The 23,383-nt window shown below is 37.7% G+C and overlaps 1 protein-coding gene and 1 long non-coding RNA gene across 3 annotated transcripts; both read right to left on the bottom strand.

The window, feature by feature from the left end:
- Window positions 1–207: 207 nt before the first annotated feature.
- Window positions 208–7,781, bottom strand: thoc1 (THO complex 1). Of its 2 annotated transcripts, none has more exons than XM_047368608.1 (21): window positions 7,690–7,781; window positions 7,390–7,463; window positions 6,930–6,990; window positions 6,768–6,837; window positions 6,350–6,468; window positions 5,823–5,871; window positions 5,649–5,744; window positions 5,476–5,558; window positions 5,315–5,388; window positions 5,118–5,226; window positions 4,376–4,510; window positions 4,150–4,250; window positions 3,968–4,034; window positions 3,318–3,368; window positions 3,145–3,215; window positions 2,916–3,011; window positions 2,380–2,445; window positions 1,800–1,883; window positions 1,563–1,710; window positions 1,395–1,479; window positions 208–601 (listed from the first exon to the last, which is right to left on the bottom strand). In XM_047368608.1, the coding sequence occupies exons 1-21, from the start codon at window positions 7,735–7,737 to the stop codon at window positions 324–326; spliced, it is 1,965 nt and encodes a 654-aa protein (XP_047224564.1). In that variant the 5' UTR covers window positions 7,738–7,781; the 3' UTR covers window positions 208–323. The 2 variants fall into 2 exon arrangements, with proteins under 2 accessions (XP_047224564.1, XP_047224565.1); XM_047368609.1 differs by having other exon boundaries at window positions 5,315–5,385.
- A 5,091-nt stretch (window positions 7,782–12,872) lies between these two features.
- LOC124870465 lies at window positions 12,873–18,214 on the bottom strand. The gene is made up of 4 exons (XR_007038782.1): window positions 18,146–18,214; window positions 16,029–16,080; window positions 15,803–15,883; window positions 12,873–15,713 (listed from the first exon to the last, which is right to left on the bottom strand). It is a non-coding gene; the product is annotated as an uncharacterized LOC124870465 (long non-coding RNA).
- Window positions 18,215–23,383: the final 5,169 nt, after the last annotated feature.

The raw sequence follows: 23,383 nt of genomic DNA, 5'->3' as shown, positions 1-23,383 counted from the left end.
CTGTCTGCCAAATATCCATGAAATCTGTTTTCAGGGAAGTGGTTCAGAACAGGTTGGCCTCGTGGTAAACTGGTGCTTGTCTCAGTTGGCTTCAGACAATGTATCTAAAGTCCTAAACATCCGCTCTCTGTAATAAGTTAATTGATTGCTGGTGAAAATAAACAGTTAAACCAAAATGCGATATTGTTTGTGACCTTGAGAAGAAAGTGTCTTGGAAAAAGAGCTTTTTTATTAGATTTCAACAGTGGAAAAAATGTTTCAGACCTATTTCACATACAAAAATGTTACTCCAATGTAATGCAGGTACAGATCAAGCAACATGTCTAAGCCTCATTGAGGCTGTCCGCAATCTGGGAGAACCCTGCAGCGTTAAGAGCAGTCGCCAGGTTCTCCACTGTTGCCTGGGTTCCCTCTCTGTCCTGCCAGGCAACAAGCAGCAGCTTGGCCTGCATCTCAACATCTTCGCTGTCCGTCTCGATTTCCCGCATCTCCACCGCCTTCATCTCCAGCTGAGAAGCCAGCGTCTTCCACTGAGCGCCCAGTTTGGCCGCAAGGTCGTCCATCTGCTGGTTAGTTACGATTTTACTCTGGATGCTCGGACCTTTAGAAGAAATACACAAACTTGAATCTTCTCATGCTAAACAATGTACTGAAGTTCAGGAGAGCAGGACCTATGAAATACTTGGGCATCTTAAATTAGAACATCATTGAAAAGTTAAAAGTAATTCAACCCAAAACGTGAATCTAATATTTCTTTGACTGGTTTCTGTTAATTTTGGTGATTATGGTTCACAGCTGATTAAAACTCCTTGATTTTTTTCAAAAGTTGGATTTTTTAAGTTAAAATAATTTTATTGCAGAAATATTAAGCGCTGCATAGAACGCTCCTGCTTTCACAGTTCAACAGTCACTGTAACCCCCACAGTGGTAAGCCACGAAAGGTCATTGCTGAAGATGCTGTATCCATGCATATTAATGGAAGGTTGAGTGGATGAAAAAAGGTTTACCAGCCATAGGGATGAGTGCCGTCTTGAGGATTGTGAAGCAATTTTCTTTGAAACACAATTTTGAGTTTCCAACAGCTGTAAGCCATAATTATGAAAAAAGGATTAAAATATAAAGTTGGACTTTTTAAGCTGAATTACTGAATATTTTAAGTTACTTGGAAGCTCCTGTAAAGAATGCTAGATTTAAAGCTTATTGGCACAGAAAATTAAGCTTGACGCCAGTTAATTATAACATTTATTCTGATGTGTGAAAACCAGCAGTTCACTTCTTATTGGAAAAACAACAGCTAGCTCAGCTGACTTATACTGTAGCTCTTTTATGTTTCTAAAGCTGTGCAGAGTGGCTCATTTAACCTGAGCGATGCAAGAACTGTTGGTCAGACTTACTGTCATTGCCGTCTTTAAGAAGATTGTCTCCATTGTCGTCGTCATCCTCCTCTCCTGTCTTGATTTCTTCTGAAGGAATATCCTTCTGCAAAAAAACAAAACAACACTAGTCTTAACATTTTTCTACCTTTTAATACTTTGTGGTTTTAAAAATGTAAAATTCTTTACCGGCAGTTCTTTGGCCAGTTTGCTGACCATGCTGTCTAGGTAGTCTGCCAGGCTTTTGAACTTCTGGTTGGTTGGCTGAAAGAAGTGTGGACTCCTCCTGGACAGGAGCCTCAAAGCCCGCCAGCCGTAGTTTGGGTTACGCACAACCCTGAAAGAATGTGCAGCATGAGAAAGAAAATAAAGACCAAGGAACTGACTGAACAAGTCCCAGTAAGACATGTTACAGTACAGACTTACTTGTATTCATCCTCTACCATGCTAGCTGGATCGGCTTGCTCGATGGCTTCTGCAAAGAACTCGTCCAGTGACGGCATAAACTCCCTGAAAAACAGATGTTAAATAAAGTCATCCCCAATTTTTGGACCCTTTGCAGTCACTAATTGTTGTCCAGCCAACAGATTTTCTCCAACTAGCTGTTGACCACACCCTGCCCAGGGACGACAGGTGGGAATTAGCATGTATTGCTATAACATGGTACCATGCGCTTTTCCTTTGTTAAGGTCAATGAAATGTTGTACGTTATCTCTGTAAACATAAATACGGTCAGCATCCACTGAGCTGTGGATCACTGCAGCTCCTCCAGAGTTTCCATGGGCCTTATGGCTGTTTTACCTCTTGGCTGTTTAATTTCAAAGTCATGGGTCTTTTTCCTCCACTTCACAGATACACACCACTTTTGTTTTTGATCTTTCACATATAACACATTGAAGTTTGGGGACTGTTGGTTCAAGGATAAGAAGATTTTTGCAACAAACTGTAGACAAATCAGATGAACATGTAATGGGAAATGTTTTGCCGAGTTCTCTGAATCTCTTACCTGCTGTCGGACTTGCAGGCCTCCATGTTGTCCTGGTTCAGGTTCCACAGTCGGGTCAGCTCATCACTAACAAAACAAACCAAATGGGGGATTCCAACTATGAAAGAAAGTTTCACATCCCGCCGTAGCTACCGTCGACCTTCAGCTGGTTATTACAAAATAATCTGTTTCTAGCTCTACAAACGGACACGAGCTGCACCAAGCTTTCAGATTGTTTAAGGACGATTCTGTCAGGAGATGCGTTAACATAAACGCTTTCATTCTGATTAGTTTATTACAGGAAAAATAATGCATTAAAATGCATTTACGGATGTAATCCGCTGTGCAATGTAGACAAATGTCTAAATATTCTAATCAGAAAGACTTTAATAACTGAAAAGGAAAATTTAAATATCAAATGTCTGATTGTAAGTGAATGCAGCACATAACGACCTGCGAGATATTTGTAGGCTTTGAGTGCGTATGAATAAGTAAAACATCTAAGGAACATGTATACTACTTTAGAAGCCCTCCCCGCCCCTGCTTAGGTGACGTACTTCCCCATGAAAATCTTGCGGTCTGGCCCTTTTCCAAGGAAGTCCTCTGGAGCTTGTCTTTTCCTGGTGGGTCTTTTGGGTTTGTCATCAACTGTTCTGTTCAAGAAGAAAACAACACAGACACTTTTCATTTTGACATCCTAGCAAACATTCACACAGCTCAGTCCTCTGTTGCAACAGACCGGTCACTGCATGAAAATCAAATAAAGTTATGATCTGCCACCTGTACCTTTCTTTCACAAAGCTTGGACATCCCTCGTTCTTCCAGGCATTCCAGTTTTCCTCCGTGTTGAGGATATGCTGCCAAAGATGACATTTTTAGAAAATCTAGCCTTGAAGTACAAACAAACTGAAACAAAAACCGCTGAAATCAATGCTGAGGGGTCCACCTGTGCGGCTTACCTCCACCATGGTGGCGAACTTGTCTCCATCAGGAGGCGTTTCCCTCAGCAGCTAGGAGAGCAGAGCACACATTAACGCCTTATCGCCACGACTACAGCACTAATCAAACCTTGAAGAAAAACATGCTTCAGTTTAAATCATGGTTCTTATTCAGTTTGAATTATTATTACTCTTTTTAAAGAGAGATCCAAATCAAATCAGACAGAAATGTCAATAATAGATAATAGTGCCCACTAGTGTGCACATAATTACTCCACTCCACATAAACAGTAGATCATTTCAGATATATTAGATTTTCTGCTAGTTAAATTTAAGACCTGTATTAATTAGGAAGCATAATTTAACAGAAAACCTTAGAAATTATATTTAATGTGCTCAAAAGGTACTTAAGTTAGACCTTTGTTTTTCAACTCTGCCATGTAAGTCCGGTGCTTTTCCACTCAGGCTTTAATACCTTCTTATAGTACACAGTACGTATCATCGGCCAACTAGTGAAATCACAGCTTTTTTTTTTTTTTTTTTTTGCCAATCCTCAGTAAATATACACATATCATCTCAATGTAGATACGACGTTTTACAGCCTAAAATTGAGAGATAAATTCAAGACAGATTCTGAATACCAATGTACCAAGTCAGAAAGTTAAACCAACCTGATAAACTAGCTTAGTTGTCTCCTCAATCCATGTACTCTGGTCATCACTCAGAACACAGCTTGAGCTGCATCAGGACAGAGACAGAAATAAAACCACAAATCTTCAAAAACACTGATACCTGCTAGACCCCCGGATCTTATTTGTTCATGGTGTGAAGGGAGCACAGAGATGAGCATCACCTTTTGAATTTAACCTGACCCTTCAGGTACTGGAAGAGGATGAGGTATTGCAGCAGTATATGCCGCCTGAAGTTGCTGTCGCTGATCTGTAAGTCCATCAGCTGCAACGACAGAAGGAAAAAAACAAAACAAAACAGTGCAACGTAAACCTTTTAGCAAATCAGTGTAAACAAGCATATTTAAGAAAGCAACATTTTTAGCAGCCGTATGGAAACAAGTTTCTGACCTTCTCACTCGTGAGGAACTTGGCAAAATAAACATGCTCCCCATCAGAGGCTCTGAGGTCCTCCATCTTCCTCTTAGAGGCCTGCATGTCATCCAGCTTGAAGCTCTTGAAAACTGCAAGGGTCTCATCTGAATACTGAGCAAAACAAAAGCAGCGCAGCCGAGCAGTATGTTGGTCATTTTTCACTCGGATCTTATTTATTGAGCACTTTTCCTACAATCAAATGTAACAAAGTGCTTTACAGGAGTTAAAATAAAGGTACAAGCAAGCCAACAAATGCCACACTAAATACATTTAATAATTAGACAACTAGGACAAATGAAAATAAAATGTAGAACTGAGAAACGTAGCTGAGAGATATGAACAATATAAAAATATCAAATTCTGGATTTCTAAAAATACGGAAATAAATGTACATGAACCATGAGCCAATTACACAGAAAGACCACCTGATATTACATTTTGTTGATTATGAAATCAAAATGAGTGGATAAAAGCTGGAATAAAAGCATTAAGATCAAATAAAAAATGCAACAGAGCCCAATAAAGATAAACTCATAATTTGTTAAACAAATAAAACAAAATAAAATGAATAAAAATAGGAATGAAGTTCAAATAGAAGCCACACTAAAAATGTACCTTTTTAATTTGCTTTTATGTTTTTTACCCTTTACCTGCAAATTTGTAATAAACTGATAGTAGGAAAGTATTATGTTTCTGCTTTTATGCTGAGATGCATTACCTTAAGGAATGTCATCCATGAGAATTTATCGTAGCACTGCAGCGGATTTCTAAAGTAGTCCTGCAGCATCCAGAACTTTCTGTATAGGTTGTAATCAATTGGGATAGAACTGAAAAACAGAAGCAATTAGGTTTTAATACACCTGTTTCAATTAAATAGGAATAAGAGCAATCTTACAAAGCAAAGCTTCTACTCACCAGGGCGCGGGTGCATCATCCTCCCCCATTTCCCCTTCCTCCACCTCCATGCTGTCTTCCTTTTCATCTGTCTGCTGTAAACATGAAAGTGTGGAAATTAAAGTTTCAAAAAAGTTATAGAAACAAAAGTTTACAATTGAAACTGAGTGTTAAAACGTCACCTTCTGGCCAAGAGTGCTCTCCTGCTCATTTTTGTTGAACACTGTTATATTGTCCAGGTTAAACTGGCTCTGTAGATTCAGACCTGGGGAAAAACACAGACCAGGCTGTCATGGATGGATTTGTAATTTGCATACATCCTGAAAAACAATAAGTACAGAAGGTATTTGTTTACCCGACTTCTCAGACAGAGGGAAGAGTCGTGCCAAGAAAAGCTGGATTCGTCCACAGAATACTGTATTCTGGGATTTGGACAGCCTCCTTAGAAGATCTACACAAAAAGATATAAAACTGACACCTCGATGCTTTCAGGATACAAAAATTCTTACGAATGAGATGAGACCTTTACCGTTACACATTCTCAACAGGTAGTTCTTTCCTGCGGTGTAAAAGGAGCTCTGACAGAAAGGGACAAAACAAAAGCAGCAATTAAATCTTCAGGATGATGCTCCATAATTATTTTCAGTCAGTCAGTCATTTTCTACCGCTTATTCCACAGTGAGTCGTGGGGAAGCTGGTGCCTATCTCCAGCAGTCTATGGGCGAGAGGCGGGGTACACCCTGGACAGGTCGCCAGTCCATCGCAGGGCAACACACAAACAGCCAAGCACACACTCATTCATACACCTAAGGGCAATTTAGACTGACCAATTAACCTAACATTTATGTCTTTGGACTGTGGGAGGAAGCCAGAGTACCTGGTGAGAACCCACGCATGCACAGGGAGAACATGCAAACTCCATGCAGAAAGACCCCCGGCCAGGAATCAAACCCAGGACCTTCTTGCTGCAAGGCAACAGTGCTACCAACTGCACCAACATGCAGCCCTAATTATTTTCAATGCTATTAATTTAGAAAAAAAAAAAAGTTTCTATACCGATTTCCAGGTGGACACATTTTCCTCAACGAAAGAGAATATTTTCTCGCACAGGTCAAGTGGAAGGCAGTCCAGTACATCTCCCAGCAGGACGAATGGAGTTGTGGCAGAGCAGATTCCTGCATGAACACAGAGGAAGAACAGAAGACGTAAACCTGAAGACGTAAGACATTTATTATTGGTCGTTTTATTTCACCTTTCCCGTGACTAAGTGCTACTTAAAACTTAAAATATTGCCTGTTCACTGTTACTTTATGTGTAAATAACTGATTGCTGTTGAATATTTATTTTAAGTGTGTTTTTTTTAAGTATGTCTTCAGGATAATAATAATAATAATTGTTAGCAGCACTTTTCGTGGTATACTTTTTAAACACAGAGTAAAGCAGAAAATTGACTTAATAACTAATAAAAGCATACCCTCAGTAACAGCATCGATACTCAGGTAGATGAGAGACAGATAGTCGTGACAGCTCGCCTTCTGCTCAACCTACAGTACCAGAAAAAGAAAAAAATCATTAAAGGCTTTGGAGATCTTGTTAATTCAGGTATAAAAAAAAAAAAAAACAACAAGACCCTTACAATCTGATCACCAAGAACACCCCGGAGGGCCTGGTCAAGTGTGGTCTTCTTTTCTGTCTCACTGTAACAACAAACATTTTTATTTATGTTTTAAAATAAAACTTTTATTTATCTAGATCTGTTTTCAATACTTTCCACCAATGAAAATCCTTCAACTAAGAGATTTCTCTTACTAGAAAAGGAAAGTAGATCTTTATATCCTTGGGATTTAAGTAGGTTATTAAATCTCCTATATGAATGGAATAAGATTCATTCCCCCTTATATTGTAATAAGGGATAAAATCGGGTTTATATACAATTTAGAATATAAAAAGATCCATTTAGGGGTATAAAATCACATCTCAAAGTTAACCTCTTTAAGCACCTACAACGGGATACAAAGCCAGAGGAAATTCTTGATTATAATCACAAAGTACAGCTTTAGTTTTAAAGCAAATAAAATAAACTCGCGAAAACTTACTTTCCGGAGATCTGGTTAAACACGGCGATCAAATGTTTGCAGGTTTTTCCCGAGAGTGCGTGTCTGGCAGCAGCCTGGAGATAAGAGAGACAGAAAGAAGGAGGAAACTGTAAGGTAAAAACGGATCTGAACAAAGCTAACTTTAGCTTAGCTTCAAACGCTAACAGATGTCGTACAATAACACAAAGCAACAGTAGCCATGAAGATACAAAGCTTATGCTTGGCAAATAGGTCAACAAAAACACGTTCAGTAATATTATTTTTGTTTTGACAAACACAGAAAATTCTGCAGGTCCTTACCGTAAATTTTTCCTTAACGTCGACAAAATTGAATACGGGCGGCGACATCTTTACGCTGTGGCCACCGGAAGTGTCTACAGATTAGCTCCGGGTGTTTTCGACAATATATATATATATATATATATATATATATATATTTATTATTATTATTTTTTTCCCAGGTCTTATTGAAAACAATGAAATAAAATACAACTGAGTCTCGTCAGTCACAATTGTTTCCAGGTAATAACTAATACAAAACCGACGACATGTATTTTAGGATAATCAATTATTTTGTGATGGATGCGACCTGTCCAGGGTGTACCAGGCCTCTCGCCCGTAGACTGCTGGCACCAGCGACCCACTATGGAATAAGAAGATGAATTAAATGAATGGAATTATATTGTTTTATTCTCAGTTTAGAGATGACAAACATTTCAAAACTTCTTCCACTTATAATGGGAAACTATAAGTTGATTAAACCATTGATGTTTATTATATATATTTATGGATTAAACATTTGTCAGCCTTCCTGGACCAATTTATGTCTATTTTGTCAGTTATGGATACAAATCCAGTTATAGTTATGTTTGTGTTCCATATTTGTTTGAATTATTGATGACTGTCTGTGCTGTACCAGGGTATAAATATGATCCTGGAGATGTTGCTGTACCCTTTTGCTGACTGATACATTTGTACCATAATCTCTCATCAAACTATGGCTTTAGCTAGAGGACACAAATGAGAGTTCAGTTGTTCAGCTGTAAAGACAAAAATGAGAGTTCAAATGTTCAGCTATAAAAAAAAACATTTTACAACTGAACTTTATTTGCAGTTTATCAGACTATATAGATATATAAAGCAAGCAAAACTGAATGGCGATAAATCAAAAGGCGCTACATCAAAGTATTAGTTTAAGGGTGTTTGACTTTCATGGAAACAGTTTGCTGCTTCTTTATTTTATATTTTTCTCTCTAACAGATTTGTTTTGTTTTACAAATTACTGGATCACGGCAATTGATACACTGAAGCATTTTTTTCTCTAAAATTACAAAAATGTTTTTGTGTCCAAAAGTAGTAAATAACTTTTTTTTTTTTTTTTGCTGATGATGCACACCACATCATGATTTTCTTTTTTTTAAAGCGTACATATAAAAATCTATTGTAAACATTTGCAAATTTAACCGAAGAATGTAACCATCTTGTATTTATCAATGTCGCCTCAAATATTTACATTAATAGAGGTATGCCTTCTTTTTAATTAGCTGAAATAATCTATTGTATTTGGTTCAATGATGCTATTACTTGATATTATTTACCAATGTGACTGTGTTCTGTCTGGCCTTCTGGAAGAGAGGAAAAGAAGCAGGTTTAATTCCAATATTGACCACATGGCGGCAGTGTTGCATACAGTTGATTCTATTGTGGTCAAATATGTCACATGACATTGTTTAAGGTTGCACACCTAAAAACTAAATAGCTTTGTAAGTTATAAATGACGTTCCTGTAAATTTTTTTCTAACTCCATTTTCCTAGGGTGGATCCCTGTGTTCTTGTTGTTCCTTCTTCAATTACATTTTCATTATTGTTTCTTTGATTGCACTCTAAAATAATCTAGCTGCATGACTTTCTTAACTGTTAGAACTATGAACAGGGACAGAGTTAAGGTCATTTGGTCATTAAGTCTTAATAAATAACTGGCTCTTCAACAGTTTACATGAGCTGTGTTAGAGTGGTTCATACATGAGCATTTCCTCATGTTCTGGCCGTACACCTCTGTGCTGCAGGGCTTAAAGTTTTTAATACAATTTACTGTTTAACAATGTCACAGTACATATTAGAATCTCTGGACCAGTACAGTATGGTGGCAGTTATTAAACTGAAGTTTCACAACTAGTGAGGGAACACTAAGAGCTCCTCTGAAGTGTGTGTTACAGTTCATGACCTCTAGGCTTGTAGCTAATCGATAATTCAGTTTCTGCACCTTTTCGACAAGTGTTTCCATCCCCGCTGCGACAGTTTGAGGGGACTCTTTTGCAGCTGCAGAATTGCTGCTGTTGTGAAATGAGTAGTGTCACACAGGAGTGAGGTATTATTTTCTGCATTTCTGTGTCGTTTGTGGCATTGAGAATAATGGAAGGTGAAGTGTGCTTTTACCGGCACCTTGTTTCTTCACACAGTTCAACCCATCCCCCATTTTGACGCAGCTTTTATCAGATAGTTGCCAAACTTGATGAAACACAGAAAGGGAGTGAGAATGTGTCATAGATAAACTCCCCACATCAGTCAGTAACTGGAGACAGGGTTAAAGATGACTTTGGGGGGTTGTGTCTTGAGGTTAAGGATAAGTTATCTGAAAGACTGAATCATCTCCTGCTAGGAAATTAAACCATGGTCTGTCCTACCAATTAACCCCCAACACCCATCATTCACTACCAGTGACACTCAGTCACTTAACAAGTTATGTATAAGACATAAGGTGAACCTTTTCTTGCATTATTATTACTATTATTGTTCTCAACATTTTATATTCAAATCTGGAAAAAATAATATTAACCTCAATAAAGCCAAATTCTGAATACTTGTTGATGAGAAAGTTGACCAAATTATATGAAGGAATGTTTTGCTAATGTATGTGTTGAAGCCAGAGCAACATTTTGTGGGAATTGTGCATTAGTGTCTTGCAGTGTATAAAATAAACTCCTTAGTGGGAGAAATGTAATTGTGCTTCCCAGAATCATTAATAAACTGCCTTTGATTACAGACTCTGATGCACTACATTCATCCAGAATCCGGCACATTACAAGCTTCGTCAGAATAAATATGTCAAATCCAAGGAAACACTCTCTCTTTGCTGAGAGAGATATGCTAATTAGCAATCTGGTGTTCTAATAAAGATGTCTTTCCTTGCAAAATCCAACCTTCTGTATTGGTCTGTCTCATATAATATCTAATTTTCTGCACCCTGAAATACATTGAGCTGTGTGTTCATGTAACTATAATGTGAGTATACAAACCTAGTGCTATCAATCCCAATCTAAAACTGGTGTGATCTATAACCTATTCTCAGAATATCTAAGGACTGCAGGCCTTTCTTTCCTCAGTTAAGGTCACCGTTCATGATTCAACAATAAGAAAGAGATTGGGCAAAAATGGCTTCTAATGGAATTTACATCTCCTATTACATCTGGCAGAAAAATAACAGCATTTCAGAAAAGGTACCCCATACTGACAGCCAAACATGGTGGTGGTACTGTATTGGTCTGAGGCTGCTTTGCTGCTTCAGGCCACAACAACGTGTCTTAACAGATTGAACAATGAATCCTGATTTTCAATAGAATATCCTAAAGGAAAGTTTTGGAGTGGCTTAGTCAAAGTCTGGACATAAATCGGATTGAAATGCTGTGGCATGACATTAGATAGGCGGTTTATGCACAAAAACCCTCCAATGTGGCTAAATTATGAAAGAAACCTGCAGATAAGTATGGGAAAAAATCCTCTACAGTAAAGTAAGACTCATTGCAACAAACAGTTGATAGTAGCTGCTGAACAAACAGTTATTAGGTTCAGGGAAAATTATTCTCTCTTACGGGACTAGATGGGTTTTGGTAAGTTTTTAAAAATCATTATTTGAAAACTGCTGTTTGTACTCACTGGTCTAATCTTTCCCTGATAACAGAATCAGTTTTATTAACCCAAACATTTAAAAGAAACAAAAAAGCAAAACAGAAAAAAACCTGTATGGAAGCAGAAAATTATTGATACGAAGAAAATGAAATCTTTCAGATTCCTGTAGTGGGTCCCATCTGATTTTCTCATACAGTAAAACAAATTGGATGAGAACCTTTTCCATGAAATTATACTTTTCTAGTGTTTCTGAAAAATCAGTCTGAACCAGGTCAGTTCCAGACTCTCGACTGTTTATTTTGCCGAGATTAATATAATGAGAAGAGAGCTGAACACTGTCTGGGACCAAGTTATGGACCAATCAAGTTCAACAGTGAGAGCCAAATAATTTGATGAGCACTCTCAGAGAAAATGACTGCAACAAAAAGAGCATTGTTCTTGTTGTTGGAGACAAACTTCAAAACAAGAGGCGAAACACAATGCTCTGACCCCTGAGGTTAAACACACAAAGAAGGTTTTAAACTAGTCCTGTTTGTCACATAGCTTAAATTCCACCATAGAAAACATGTGAAGAGTTACTGACATATAAAGAAGATAAAACCATTTACAAATTTAAAGCCATGCCGTACCTCAGCTGTGAACGCATACTCTTTGCCAGATGAAGGACCAGGTGAAGGTCCACACACAGACTGATGTAGCATATTTCTAATTAGATTGAGCCAGCTGTTGTGTTGTTAATGATAGATGCTAATTTCTGGGGCCTCTAAAGCCTCTACCTCTCCATGCTTCAGTTACAAACTCTCTGTGGATTTTGTTTTGTAAAAGCTGCATTGTAGCTTGCTAAATTAAAAGAGTTAAAGGAATTTTCCTATTGCACAACAGGTGATACAATGCAAAACTTTACTGCCTCATAAAAATATTTGGGACATTTTGTTAATGATCATTGCACACAACGAAGAAGGCCATCGGGATGTGCACCCAACCACGCCAGCTATTGTTATATGTGCTTAGGCTAACAGTAACTTTTGTGTATTTGAACGATCTTGATTGGATTGCTCTTGCAGCATTTCTCCGTTGACGAGAGAAATGCTGCAAGTCATTTGATGTTTATTCAATAATTAGCTAGGGGTGTGGAGACTATCAAATATCCACAAGCCATAAAATGGGATGTGAGACGGGCCACTTGTGTGTGGATGGGGAGAGACAACATGCTTGTGACAGAGCCAAGTGAGAAATCTCTACAATGGTCCCGTCTTGTATAATCAAGGTTTTCCATTATACAAGACGATTATACAAGCTGAGAGGATTTGTCTATCTTATTACCTGATCCAGTAAGTGAGTTGGTAAAGTTATTTATGTCACGCCCTCCAAGCTATAAATCACAAAGTAATGTCTGATAAAATGTTCCAACATTAAATTCACAAGTTTTTAGTAAAAGTCACAGTAAATTAAAATACACCAAGGTAATTTTTTAAGGATGGTTTTTAGATGTTTTATAAAGACAGTCCACAATTTTCAGGCTCAAGCTTTTTGTAATGTTTAATAAATCATAAAAGCATAAAGGAATACTCCAAGGTTTGTGATTGTAGATTTAGCATAAGTGGCTAAAGCAAGAAGAATTTTCATAATCAGGGAAAAAAGTTTGTTTGAAGCACACAAAATGATTTCAGTCTTTTCTTCATTTAACTTTCTTCAGACCTTCAACTTTGTGAAGCGCACAAACTGTACACAGGAGGTAGCATGTACATCAGAAACAATAGAAGCACCAATGCAGATCCATGAGGTCCATCATAGTGGGTTGGTCTACATAAAACACTATCAAAAGACACGAGGAATATATAGAGAATACAGAGAATGTATATAGAGAATTTACACTACCAGTCAAAAGCTGTCCATTAGAAACACTGTCATTTAATGGCTTTCTTTATGTTTCTGACTATTTACATTGTATGTAGATTCTCACTGAAGGCATCAAAACTGTGAATGAACACATAAGAAATTATGTAGCAAGCAAACAATTGTAAAAAAAAAAATAAAACTTTAAATATGGTTTTTATTTTAGATTCCTTAAAGCAGCTGCCCTTTGCTGAATGCTGAATGAAATATTAACCTTTGGCCGTCTCTCAGTGAACCTCTGGGAAGTTCAGGTGGCCAGCAAAATTATGTAATGTTGCAGGGAGGGACAGTGTTAAATCCTGGCCACCACATACACACGGAAACTGCAGCCTGAAATAATCTTGCACACCCTCATTAGCAAGAACTGAGCAGGAAACAACAATACTGATAGTTTAAATAAATATCCAGATGCATAAACAAAGTAAAATGTTCATTCAATGTGGAACAAAATGCCCAGTCTTATTTTTTCAGTTGTATTACTTTATCCATCCTCAGAATTTTAGCATAAAAAAAAACCTGTAACTGAAAACTAAAAATGATAAGAAAAGTCTGACATAGTTTTCAACATTTTGAAACATCTCTTAATAAAAATTGCAATAACATTTCCAACGAGCTACAAAGTGTTTAAATTTCTCTCACAGCCTGTTAGCTAAAGCAGTGCCAAGCCTGACATCCCTATATTTGGTCAGTCACATCTTCTGAAATACACACTCAGATGCAATGAAACAAGGAACTCAACATACAGTCACTGTAAAAGCAAAAATCAGCAACATAAAATAAACACTCACTATGTACATAACGTATTTTAAGATTATGCAAGTTTTGAAAAATTACAAATAACTTCAAAATGTAGGCTCTACTAATTCAGATCCTCAACAATGCGGGATTTTTCTCTAGATTTATGTTTGATTGTTCTAAAATAAAAACATTGTAACAAACATTGTACAAGAATCAAGTTAAAGCAAAAACAATTTCTAGACTTTTCAGATCCAAAACAGGAAGCTTCTTCATTTTTGTAGCTTCTTCAATTTTCTCATTTTTGATATTTGATCAAGCAATTTAAAACCACATTTTGAAAAACTCGTTTTCACCCAAACAGTTTGTTAACTGAATATTTAGCTGTTTGAATTGTAGCTGTTGGGCAGAAATACTAATTAACACTTAAATATTGTCCTGGCCTGTATACAATACATTCTCTGTAGCTTCTATGCCAATATGCCGCATATACATGTGGTGCACTAATATGATAATTGACCAAATCCACTGTAGGGATCAGATGTCACATTCCAGTTGCAGCCCTCCCAAATACCCATCTCAAATATGCATCTCTGTCATTCAGCTAAGAGGCCTGTGGTAACCTTGGAGGAACTGCAGAGATCTACAACTCAGCTGGGATAATCCTTCAACAGGACAACTATTAAGGAAAGCTATTAAATGTGCTCTCCATAAATATTCTCTTTTTGGAAGGCTGGCAAGAAGAAACCCGCTGTTAAAAGAAAGGTGGAACAAGTCCTGGAGTGGATGGAGCATGAGGGAATCTACCAGCAGGAGAATGACACAACACATACAGTCAGAACTACAATGGAATGGTTTAATCATTGTATATTAATCTGTTAGAACCACCTAGTTAAGGTCCAGAACCTGTAGCAAGATTAAGAAATAGCTATTCACAAATGCTCTCCATCCAGTCCTTAATGAGTCTCTTTATTTTCATCACTATTTAAATTGTAGAATCTCAGCAAAGGCAACAAAGCTATAAATGAAGACACAGGAATTATGTAGTTTACAAAAAGTGTGAAATAACTTTAAACATTTTTATATTTGGGATTCTTCAAAATAGCCACCCTTTGCTCTGATTACTGCTTTGCTCTCTTGGTATTCTCTCCATAAGTTTCATGAAAGTGGTCACCTGAAATGTTTCTTTTAAAGAGTCTTGAAAAAACTGCCCAGAAGTTCTTTGAGAGACAAAGGTTAATATTTCAGTCATCACAGCAAAGGGCGGCTACTTTAAGGAATCTAAAATACAGTATAAAACATATTTAAAGTTCTTTTACATTTTCTTGTTTGGAACATAATTGCATATGTGTTCATTCACTGTTTTGGGGCCTTCAGTGAGAATCTACATACACTTTAAATAGTCATAAACATAAAGAAAACCATTAAATGAGAAAGGCGCTCTAAAACCTCTGACCAGTAGTAAATACATTAATGGAGGAGCATTTATTCTCCCAGTTCCTCTGCTTGATATTTTTTTTGTCACATAATTGTCCACACTTCTGCCTCTCAAGCCAGCTCCTTTGATCATAATCCATCCACAACATCCCCTAGAAGTGGCTCAGTTTGTTTTTCCTGAATTCTATCACAGCAGAGCAGAGCGGGGCAGAGCAGAGCAGAGCAGAGTGGGGCAGAGCAGAACAGAGCGGGGCAGAGCAGAGCAGAGCAGAGCGGAGCTTTGTGTTTATTCACACAAGAGCTCATCTTCAGTTGATCCTGCTACCACGCAGTGGCGCTTTCCAGTACACCTGAAAAACCAAGAACAGGACAGGCACATCCAATATGTTCAACAGAAAACCAACCTTTGAGTTCACATTTTCAGCACTACAATACAAACCTGGTAACCATCAAAAGACTTCTCAGTAACTACTGGTCCAACAAATAAAGATGGGTTGATACCAATTCCTGGTTACTTCATCTGCAAACATATCAGTGGAAAACATCACTCTTTTTTCTGGCGGTGCATCAGCCAGATCACACCAAGCCAATCTATTTTGTGAAATGGAGGAGCCACCTGCCAAATTAATGACAAGGGCAATGAAAATATGTTTTGATTGACTCACCCCAGCAAGGCATTGCACCCCTGCAGAGATCCCAATGGTTGTTGGCATGTACCTGCCAACATATTGCATTTTATCAGCAACAGTTTACACAAAAACACCAGTAAATAGTTAAGCCGGAATCCAAGTCAAAATCTTTACATGAGCTGACTTCATTTAGGTGCAACAAACAAGAAAAAACTGTCAGATGGCTTATTTTATTCATGTCAGTTATGGTTTGGATTTTTGTCCTGCATTTTACTTGCACAAGCAACAGAGAAAAAAACCTGACAGATGAAACACCAGTGATGCAAAACCTCCAATGATTATTGCTTTACTCATCATATGCCTGGAACCAAGAGTACAGCCCAAATCCCTGAATTGAGTTCATTTATCTGTCTGATTCACTGCGTGAGTTAATGCAGAGGTTAGCACATGTTTTCATTCTACAAAGTCTTTAAAAAGAATGCTTCCTTCTAATGCACGCAAACTCCAGACCTCAATAATTCACATTTAGCAGTTAATTACCAGCTGTCAGCAAGTAAGGCAGTCTTAAAGGCTGGAATGCTACCTTCACATATAACCAGATTAGACTGACTGCATCCTCCCAAAATTCCTCCCAGTCCTAGCACATAATGCTATTTATCATGAGAAGCATGAGTTAGAAAATTTGGATTCTCTCGCAGCTTGTCAACACCAAGCAAATGTGTTGTTTCTGGCCTATGACTATGCACAGACGCCCTGCCAGCTACTCCACCCACCATCTGAGCTATCCATGTAGCAGAAGGCTCTGAGAACACTGCCAGATTCAGCAGGTTCAAGTCAACTCCAGGATTCATGTGAGCTCCATCAACATGACCTGCACTAAATCCGAGTAGCAAACACCGAACCAAAGACCAATGCCGGTTTAATCTCTAAAAAAACATTAATACCCATTGAACTCATTTCCACATTTTGTAAAGTTACAGCCACAAACTTTAATGTATTTTACTGGGATTTTATGTGATAGACCACACCAAAGTAGCACTTTGAAGTGAAAAGAAAGGATACATGTTTTTATTAAGATTCTTAGAAAATAAATATCTGAATGGTGTGGTGTGTGTGTATTAAGCTCCCAGTCTTTTGGTGTATGTCTCTGCCTGCTTTATTCATCTAAAGACTGAAACTTTTGTAATTTTTTTTTATGAAGCAATTAATGCTCGGTCAGATTGAATAGAACATGTCTATGAATATATTGGCGAATGTTCACCTTTGTCTCGAGTCCAAACAAGTATTCTCTAAGTATTGTCCTGTATTTAGCTCCATCCACCTACCCAACAACTCTGACCAGCTTCACAGTGCCTGCTGAAGAGCCATCCCCACAGCATGACGCTGCCACCACCATGCTTCACTGATGGTGGCAGTGACGTGCCATTTTAGTTTTCCTCCAAATATAAAATGTCATGTTTAGGCCAGTAATTTAGATATTGGTCTCATCTGCCCCTGAGCACCTTCTTCCATGGTGCTTTCTGTGTCCTCCTGAGACAGCAATCTGCAAACGGGACTTTTTAAGGCTTTCTTTCAACATGGGCTTTCTTCTTGTCACAAGTAGATGTGGTGTTGATTTTCCCACTTGAGCTATGGATTACAGATAGACAATATGAACTTAAAGTTTTATCATGGCAATTTTTGGCATTTGTTATGGTAATGATAAAATGCATACAATCAGAGTCCAGCAAACAGACATACTGATCTGGGAGTAAGATTTTTTTTATATAAATATATATTTTTTTGCAGCACTAGAGGTCTTTATTTTTTTAATTTTTCGATAGCAGGCAGACAGGAAAGAGGGGGAGACATTCGGCAAAGGTCGCCAGGTCCGGGACTCAAACCCGGGACAACTGCATCGAGGACTATAGCCTCTATATATGGTCATGCGCTTAACCCCTACACTACCAGCGCTGGCCCCTGAAAGTAAAACTTACCCATCATTAAATAGACAGTTTTAGCACACCAGTTATTTAAAGTGGTGTAACTGCAATGCCAACTGCACACAAAAACTGTTTTAATTCATATTTTCAAATACATTGATCTAGTTGATACTCTTATAAAACCAAGATTGGAAAAAAAAAATACAGTTCAGGTAGCAAAAGTAACAATACCAGTCATACAGCCAGGGTTTGGGGGTTTGTAAACATCATGAGTTAGAGTTTATCGTTGTCACAATAAATCTGAATTCTTATCACAATAACTGTTCCACAATAGCGATAAACGGTACAATAGCTTCTCCAGGGTTACCATGGCTTCTTGGCTAAATGTTTTATGAATGTTCTCGTTTGCTTGCCTGTCAGGTTAGGTATGTTTATGCCTTTGTATGATTGCAGTTGTGCCACACCTCTTCCATTTTTAGATAATTAAAAGAGCAGTGCTCTAGAAGAGGTTCAGAGGTTCATTTTTTTTTAAACTGGCCCTGCTATAAACTTCCTTTTAACCTTCTTGTCTGATGATATTTATTCACTAACACAACCCCACCCCCCACCCACCAGGGCTTCAAAGAAAAGCTTTACTCTATTTACAATAGAGAATTTTATTAAGAGATAAAATGGGCTGAAGAAAAATGCATGCCACACTTTTCTTAAAATTGTATCTGTAAAGAATTGAAAAACCTAATTTTATGGTCTTTTCACCTCACAGGTTTTCTGTCACATTATGTGTTGATCTAACAGCTTCTGGTTGTACAGTCACACTGTGTGAAAAAGTTGAAGAAGTATGAATACCCTTCAAGGCACTGTAGTTAAACATGAAATTATTTTAGGCCCTTGTTGCAGAGAAGCCAGTAAATATTCAGTAAACATTCAGCCAGAAAATCTTTCCCAAAATCTCCACATTTTGATCTGGCACATGGCTGCTCAGGGAATATGACATCAGCAGACTTTATGTGGCATTTGCGTGATGACACCGCGGCACTAAATTTGGTTTTACCTGCAACCCGACAGGAGACACTGCGTGTAACATTGACCTTGCCCTCTTCAGCCCAATTGGAAAAATCATACCTGATCAGGAAGAGCCGAGACATTTGCAATTCAGAACCTTTAAATGACCTTTATGCCTACTCCTCTGTTCTGTACGTTTCCAGTTTAGCTTAAGGCGGAGTTGCTTTTTAATGTTATTCACAGCTTGTGTAAAACCAAACTAAACTGTTTTAATAGTTAACCTTGTTAAAATTTAATAAACAGTTCATGATATTATCTTGGTGTTCCTTCGAGTTCACACCAAAAAAACATTGTACGGATAAAAAAAAGTTAAAAACGTTATTACGCCAATAGGTAAGAGACTTTAATTGGAAAAGTACTGCAGCAATTCAGCTGGCAACAAGTTAAATAACTCGAAGTGAGTCAGTGAGCAGCTCCTCATTCCTTAAACAACCATCTCACGTCAGGAAACAATGCCAGGATTTAGTGGGCTTGAATTGTGAAAGAGTTGTTCAGAGACCACGAGACACTGCTTTCACACATCGATTGTCCACAATAGTCCAGAACTTAATCCCATAGAGAATGTGTAGGATATGTTGAAGAACAACTCATGGTGTGATACCCCATCATAAAAACAGAACCTTTTGATGCCGAAAAACTGCATAATGAGAGCTTGGTTAATGGGCTTAATTTTAGTAGCTAAGTGCAGTTGAAGAACTTGTACATCTTTTCACAGAAGGTAGAGAAGTATGACTGCTTTTACAAGATACAGAAGCTTACAATCATTATTTCTTTTTGGCATTACATGAAGTTTTATTGAATGTTGCTTTTAACTTTGAATTCTAGATATTCTATTCTAAATATATCCTCCAATGTGGATAAGCATTTCTAGTAATTGTTGATTCCAAATGTGCATCTTTACCATCTCACTTCATGCTTCAAGTTTTGTTGAATGTTTTTCCTGTCCTTATACCTCGCATGTTCTATTTTAAAGCATATGTCACGCTGCGCTGACTGCACTGAAGTTTACATCAGTCATTTACCGCTCTGAAGGAAATTTGACCTTTTGAGTGCACGGAAAGGAAACCAGACTCCTGTTCTGATTATCATTTTTGATGTCTGCCTGAAAATGCTTTCATTTTGGATTAGCTTTAAATATATCATATTCAAACCTGATTTGGTAATGAATAGTTTCATTGTCCGATGAGCTAACCCCTCCCTCCTACTTCCCTATTTCTAAAGGGATTGCTCAATCCAGTTCTCCATCCAACGGGTCAGGACTTCCCTAAACCTGGAAGGTCTTACTAAGCAGGTTTACTGGAAAATCTCTTTAAGCTGGTGTCGGGAAATGAATCGCTTAACCTCTAACAGCCCATCTTTTCAAGAAGTCTCGCCCTTCTTCAACTGGTGGCTTGGACAACTGAGTAGCCCACAGCAGTTATCCACTCCTCGACAGTCACTTCTGTTAACGACTGTTCATTCCCTATTTTACACTCTCTCTGCTAAAATTTAACAGATTCAGGTTGGTTTTGAATCCCACTTCAACCTCCTGATTTTTCCTTTTCCTGTGTAGCAGTAAACTAACAATGCACATCAAGTTGAAAACAACATCCACAGACTGACACATGGTGGTGGCAGCATAATGCTATGGGGATGCTTTTCTTCAGCAGGATCAGATATGAGAGTGTGCATGAATAGTTGTTTATGTCACTGTTGCCCCTCTGAGTTAAAGAAATCAAACCTGTCTTTAAATGAATCTAAATACAGTAGAACCAATATGGGAGTGAGGAAGAGGATGGGAGAGAAGGGTAGGATTGGCAGCTGGAAAACAAATAAAGTCTGGGGTTCCAGCAGTATCCTATTTGCAATCAGTTGTTTTCTGGCAAAGAAAGCATAAAAAGAGCCATTCTGTCTGTCACAACTTTGAAACAACAATGGATTTGGTCTTTGCTGACAAATGTATGGCAGGTTTATAAGAATGTGACTGTGAAAGGAGAGACTTGTACTCCAATTTAACAGAGTTAAAATGAAATCTAACTTGACAAAACCTCTTATTTTTACAATTCTTTTGGGATAGTATACTACCATTTTGTTAAGGCTCTGAGTGATGTAAAACAAATATGATTTAAAAATATTGCATTCTCATCCATACAAACCACAATGAACAAGAAATAACTTTTTTGTGGTGCAATTTCTGCCTGAACCTTTCCCAGCTAATTGATTGGTCAGAAGGGTGGCTTTCATCTGACTCGGTGAGAACCTCTCTCTGGTCAAGGAATGGATTTCAGAGCTTATTAAAACTGGCTTTGAACTTTTGCCAGTAGGAGCATCTCACCATATCCCCACCCTATACTCATCCATAATATTCATATTCTGACAATTTCAAATGATAAAAATACACCCCCCCCCCATAAATCCACTCTTGCAGATGCACAAATATTCTGAAGGTGAAGGTGTTATAATTAGATATCAATATGCAACATTTTAAGCACATAAACATTGCAGAGGTGGAAAAATGCCAAATTAGTTATCAAAGTGAATGCTTATCTGTCAAGCAATGCAAAATGGTACTTACAACTTTAAATGATGTGCCTTCCATGTGCTTGAAATGGGTGAAAATATGTTAGAATATTATGACTAATCTGTGTGTCACACCACATAGTGTTGCTCATCATATCCATTTGCAGCTGGTAATCCAGAGTCCAGGTGAGGAATGTGTTTAATTTGAGGCCAGAGATCTCAAAGTCACTTTTAGGTGTTCTGTTCAGAATAAGCCAAGCTACTGACTTCTGTCTGTGTGTGGTTTTCCTTAAATAAGGTTCCTGATCACATATTATCTAGCTATCACCCTTTTCCCATCACATTTTTCGCAGAACTGTTCATGGTCTGTTACCACCCATGATGACATCAACTACTCTTGTAAAAGACATTGCCTGCATGCAGTTACAGATTATTAAACAACACTGCTGAGGGCATTGGTGGTGCCATGACAGGGATCTGATTCAAACTGGTCATTAAATTGGAAATAAAATATATTAGAAATTTGCGTTTTTTTCCCCAACTAAAGGTAACGAGCAGAGGAGCTGAAACAATCCAGGCTCTTTGAAAAGGGCTGTTAAAATTCCAAGAAAACTGCCACTTCCTTGAAAACAGGCAGCGTCAATACAGAAGCGCAATGGCCCCGTTACATTATAACTGTAAATTCTGTGAAAGCTGCCTCCTGGAATGTGTACTGCAGGAATGACGTGATTGTGAATCGTATGATTTTATGTGGATCAACAAGTTTTGGCTCCATGCTCCGACATAGATCAATAAGTGGAAAGAGAGATAAGTTAAGGGGAAATACAGGGCAATAAAGAAAGGCCAATGAATTGACACGCAACCTCTGCAAACAGCAGTCTCCAACAATGAAGGGAAGGCCCCTCACATATCAAACTTGTGGAAAGTGGAATGACGCACTTATCAAATATTATATGGTATAACGAAGGTATCTCAAAACTGAAAATCATTCAAGGTTGACCCAAAAGTTCAAGGTTTATTCATTTAGTGCCTTGTAAATATATTTTTTCACATTTTATTACAAAACAATCACAAACATCAATGTATTTATAGGATTTTATGTGAGAAATTTTATAAAAGTGATACATAATCTTTACATTTTTTGACAAATACAAATCTTAGTCAGTAATTAGTAGATACACCATTCACTGCAGCTACTGCTGCAAGTACTATGTATGTATGGAAGAAATCGTTACCATATTTCAAATGAAAAAGCATTTTCAGAAATGCTTTTTCATTTTAAGAATGTGGCTGCATTATTTGACCCATAAATAAAATTAGTAATCAATCATCCTCGGCCCTGCTGCAATTCAATCAATTTCTCGGCACATTTGTAATGTAATGCAATGCAGACGTGCACAGCGCCCCCTACCGAACAAGATGGGTAGCTTGGTCAGCAGGGAGCTGAGGAAGAGCAGCTGTTGACGTCACTCTTCTGCGCCCGCCGCTCGGAATGCTTTTTCGTTTTCGAGTTCTGGGCAGTACTTTGCGGGCAGACCACGAAAACGAAAAAGCAATGTCTGCTTTGTTTTCTTTTTTATTATGGCATAAAATGTGCAGTCGTAAAGAAGAAAATGCAAATGCAAATAGGATGATTGATTACTAATTTTATTTATGGGTCAAACAATGCAGCCACATTCTTAAAATGAAAAGCATTTCTGGAAATGCTTTTTCATTTTAAAGTTTTACATTTCAAATTGAATTTTGTATCTATTTGCTGGGGTACATTTTGAAAAATAAATCTGAAATGTCTTTTTCTTTTTCATTTTAATTAAGTGAAAGAATAAGCAGTCTTGAAGAAGAAAATTAAAATACAAATGGGATTATTGATTACTAATTTCATTTATGAGTCAAACAATGCAGCCACAT

Source organism: Girardinichthys multiradiatus, chromosome 6, assembly GCF_021462225.1.
Source record: "Girardinichthys multiradiatus isolate DD_20200921_A chromosome 6, DD_fGirMul_XY1, whole genome shotgun sequence".
In the NCBI taxonomy this organism is placed as follows: domain Eukaryota; kingdom Metazoa; phylum Chordata; class Actinopteri; order Cyprinodontiformes; family Goodeidae; genus Girardinichthys; species Girardinichthys multiradiatus.
Note: the sequence above shows the minus strand (reverse complement) of the source record. Positions and strands in the feature narration are given on the sequence as shown.

Bases quoted from the DNA above. Each gene is read 5' to 3' on its own strand.
- thoc1 (XM_047368608.1), bottom strand. From the start codon at position 7,737: ATGTCGCCGCCCGTATTCAATTTTGTCGACGTTAAGGAAAAATTTACG. The intron at 5,227-5,314 runs GTGAGTAGAAGC...TCTGTTTTTCAG, and splicing joins GATGATGCACCCGCGCCCTG to TTCTATCCCAATTGATTACA. The intron at 3,216-3,317 runs GTAAGCCGCACA...CATCTTTGGCAG, and splicing joins AGTTCGCCACCATGGTGGAG to CATATCCTCAACACGGAGGA.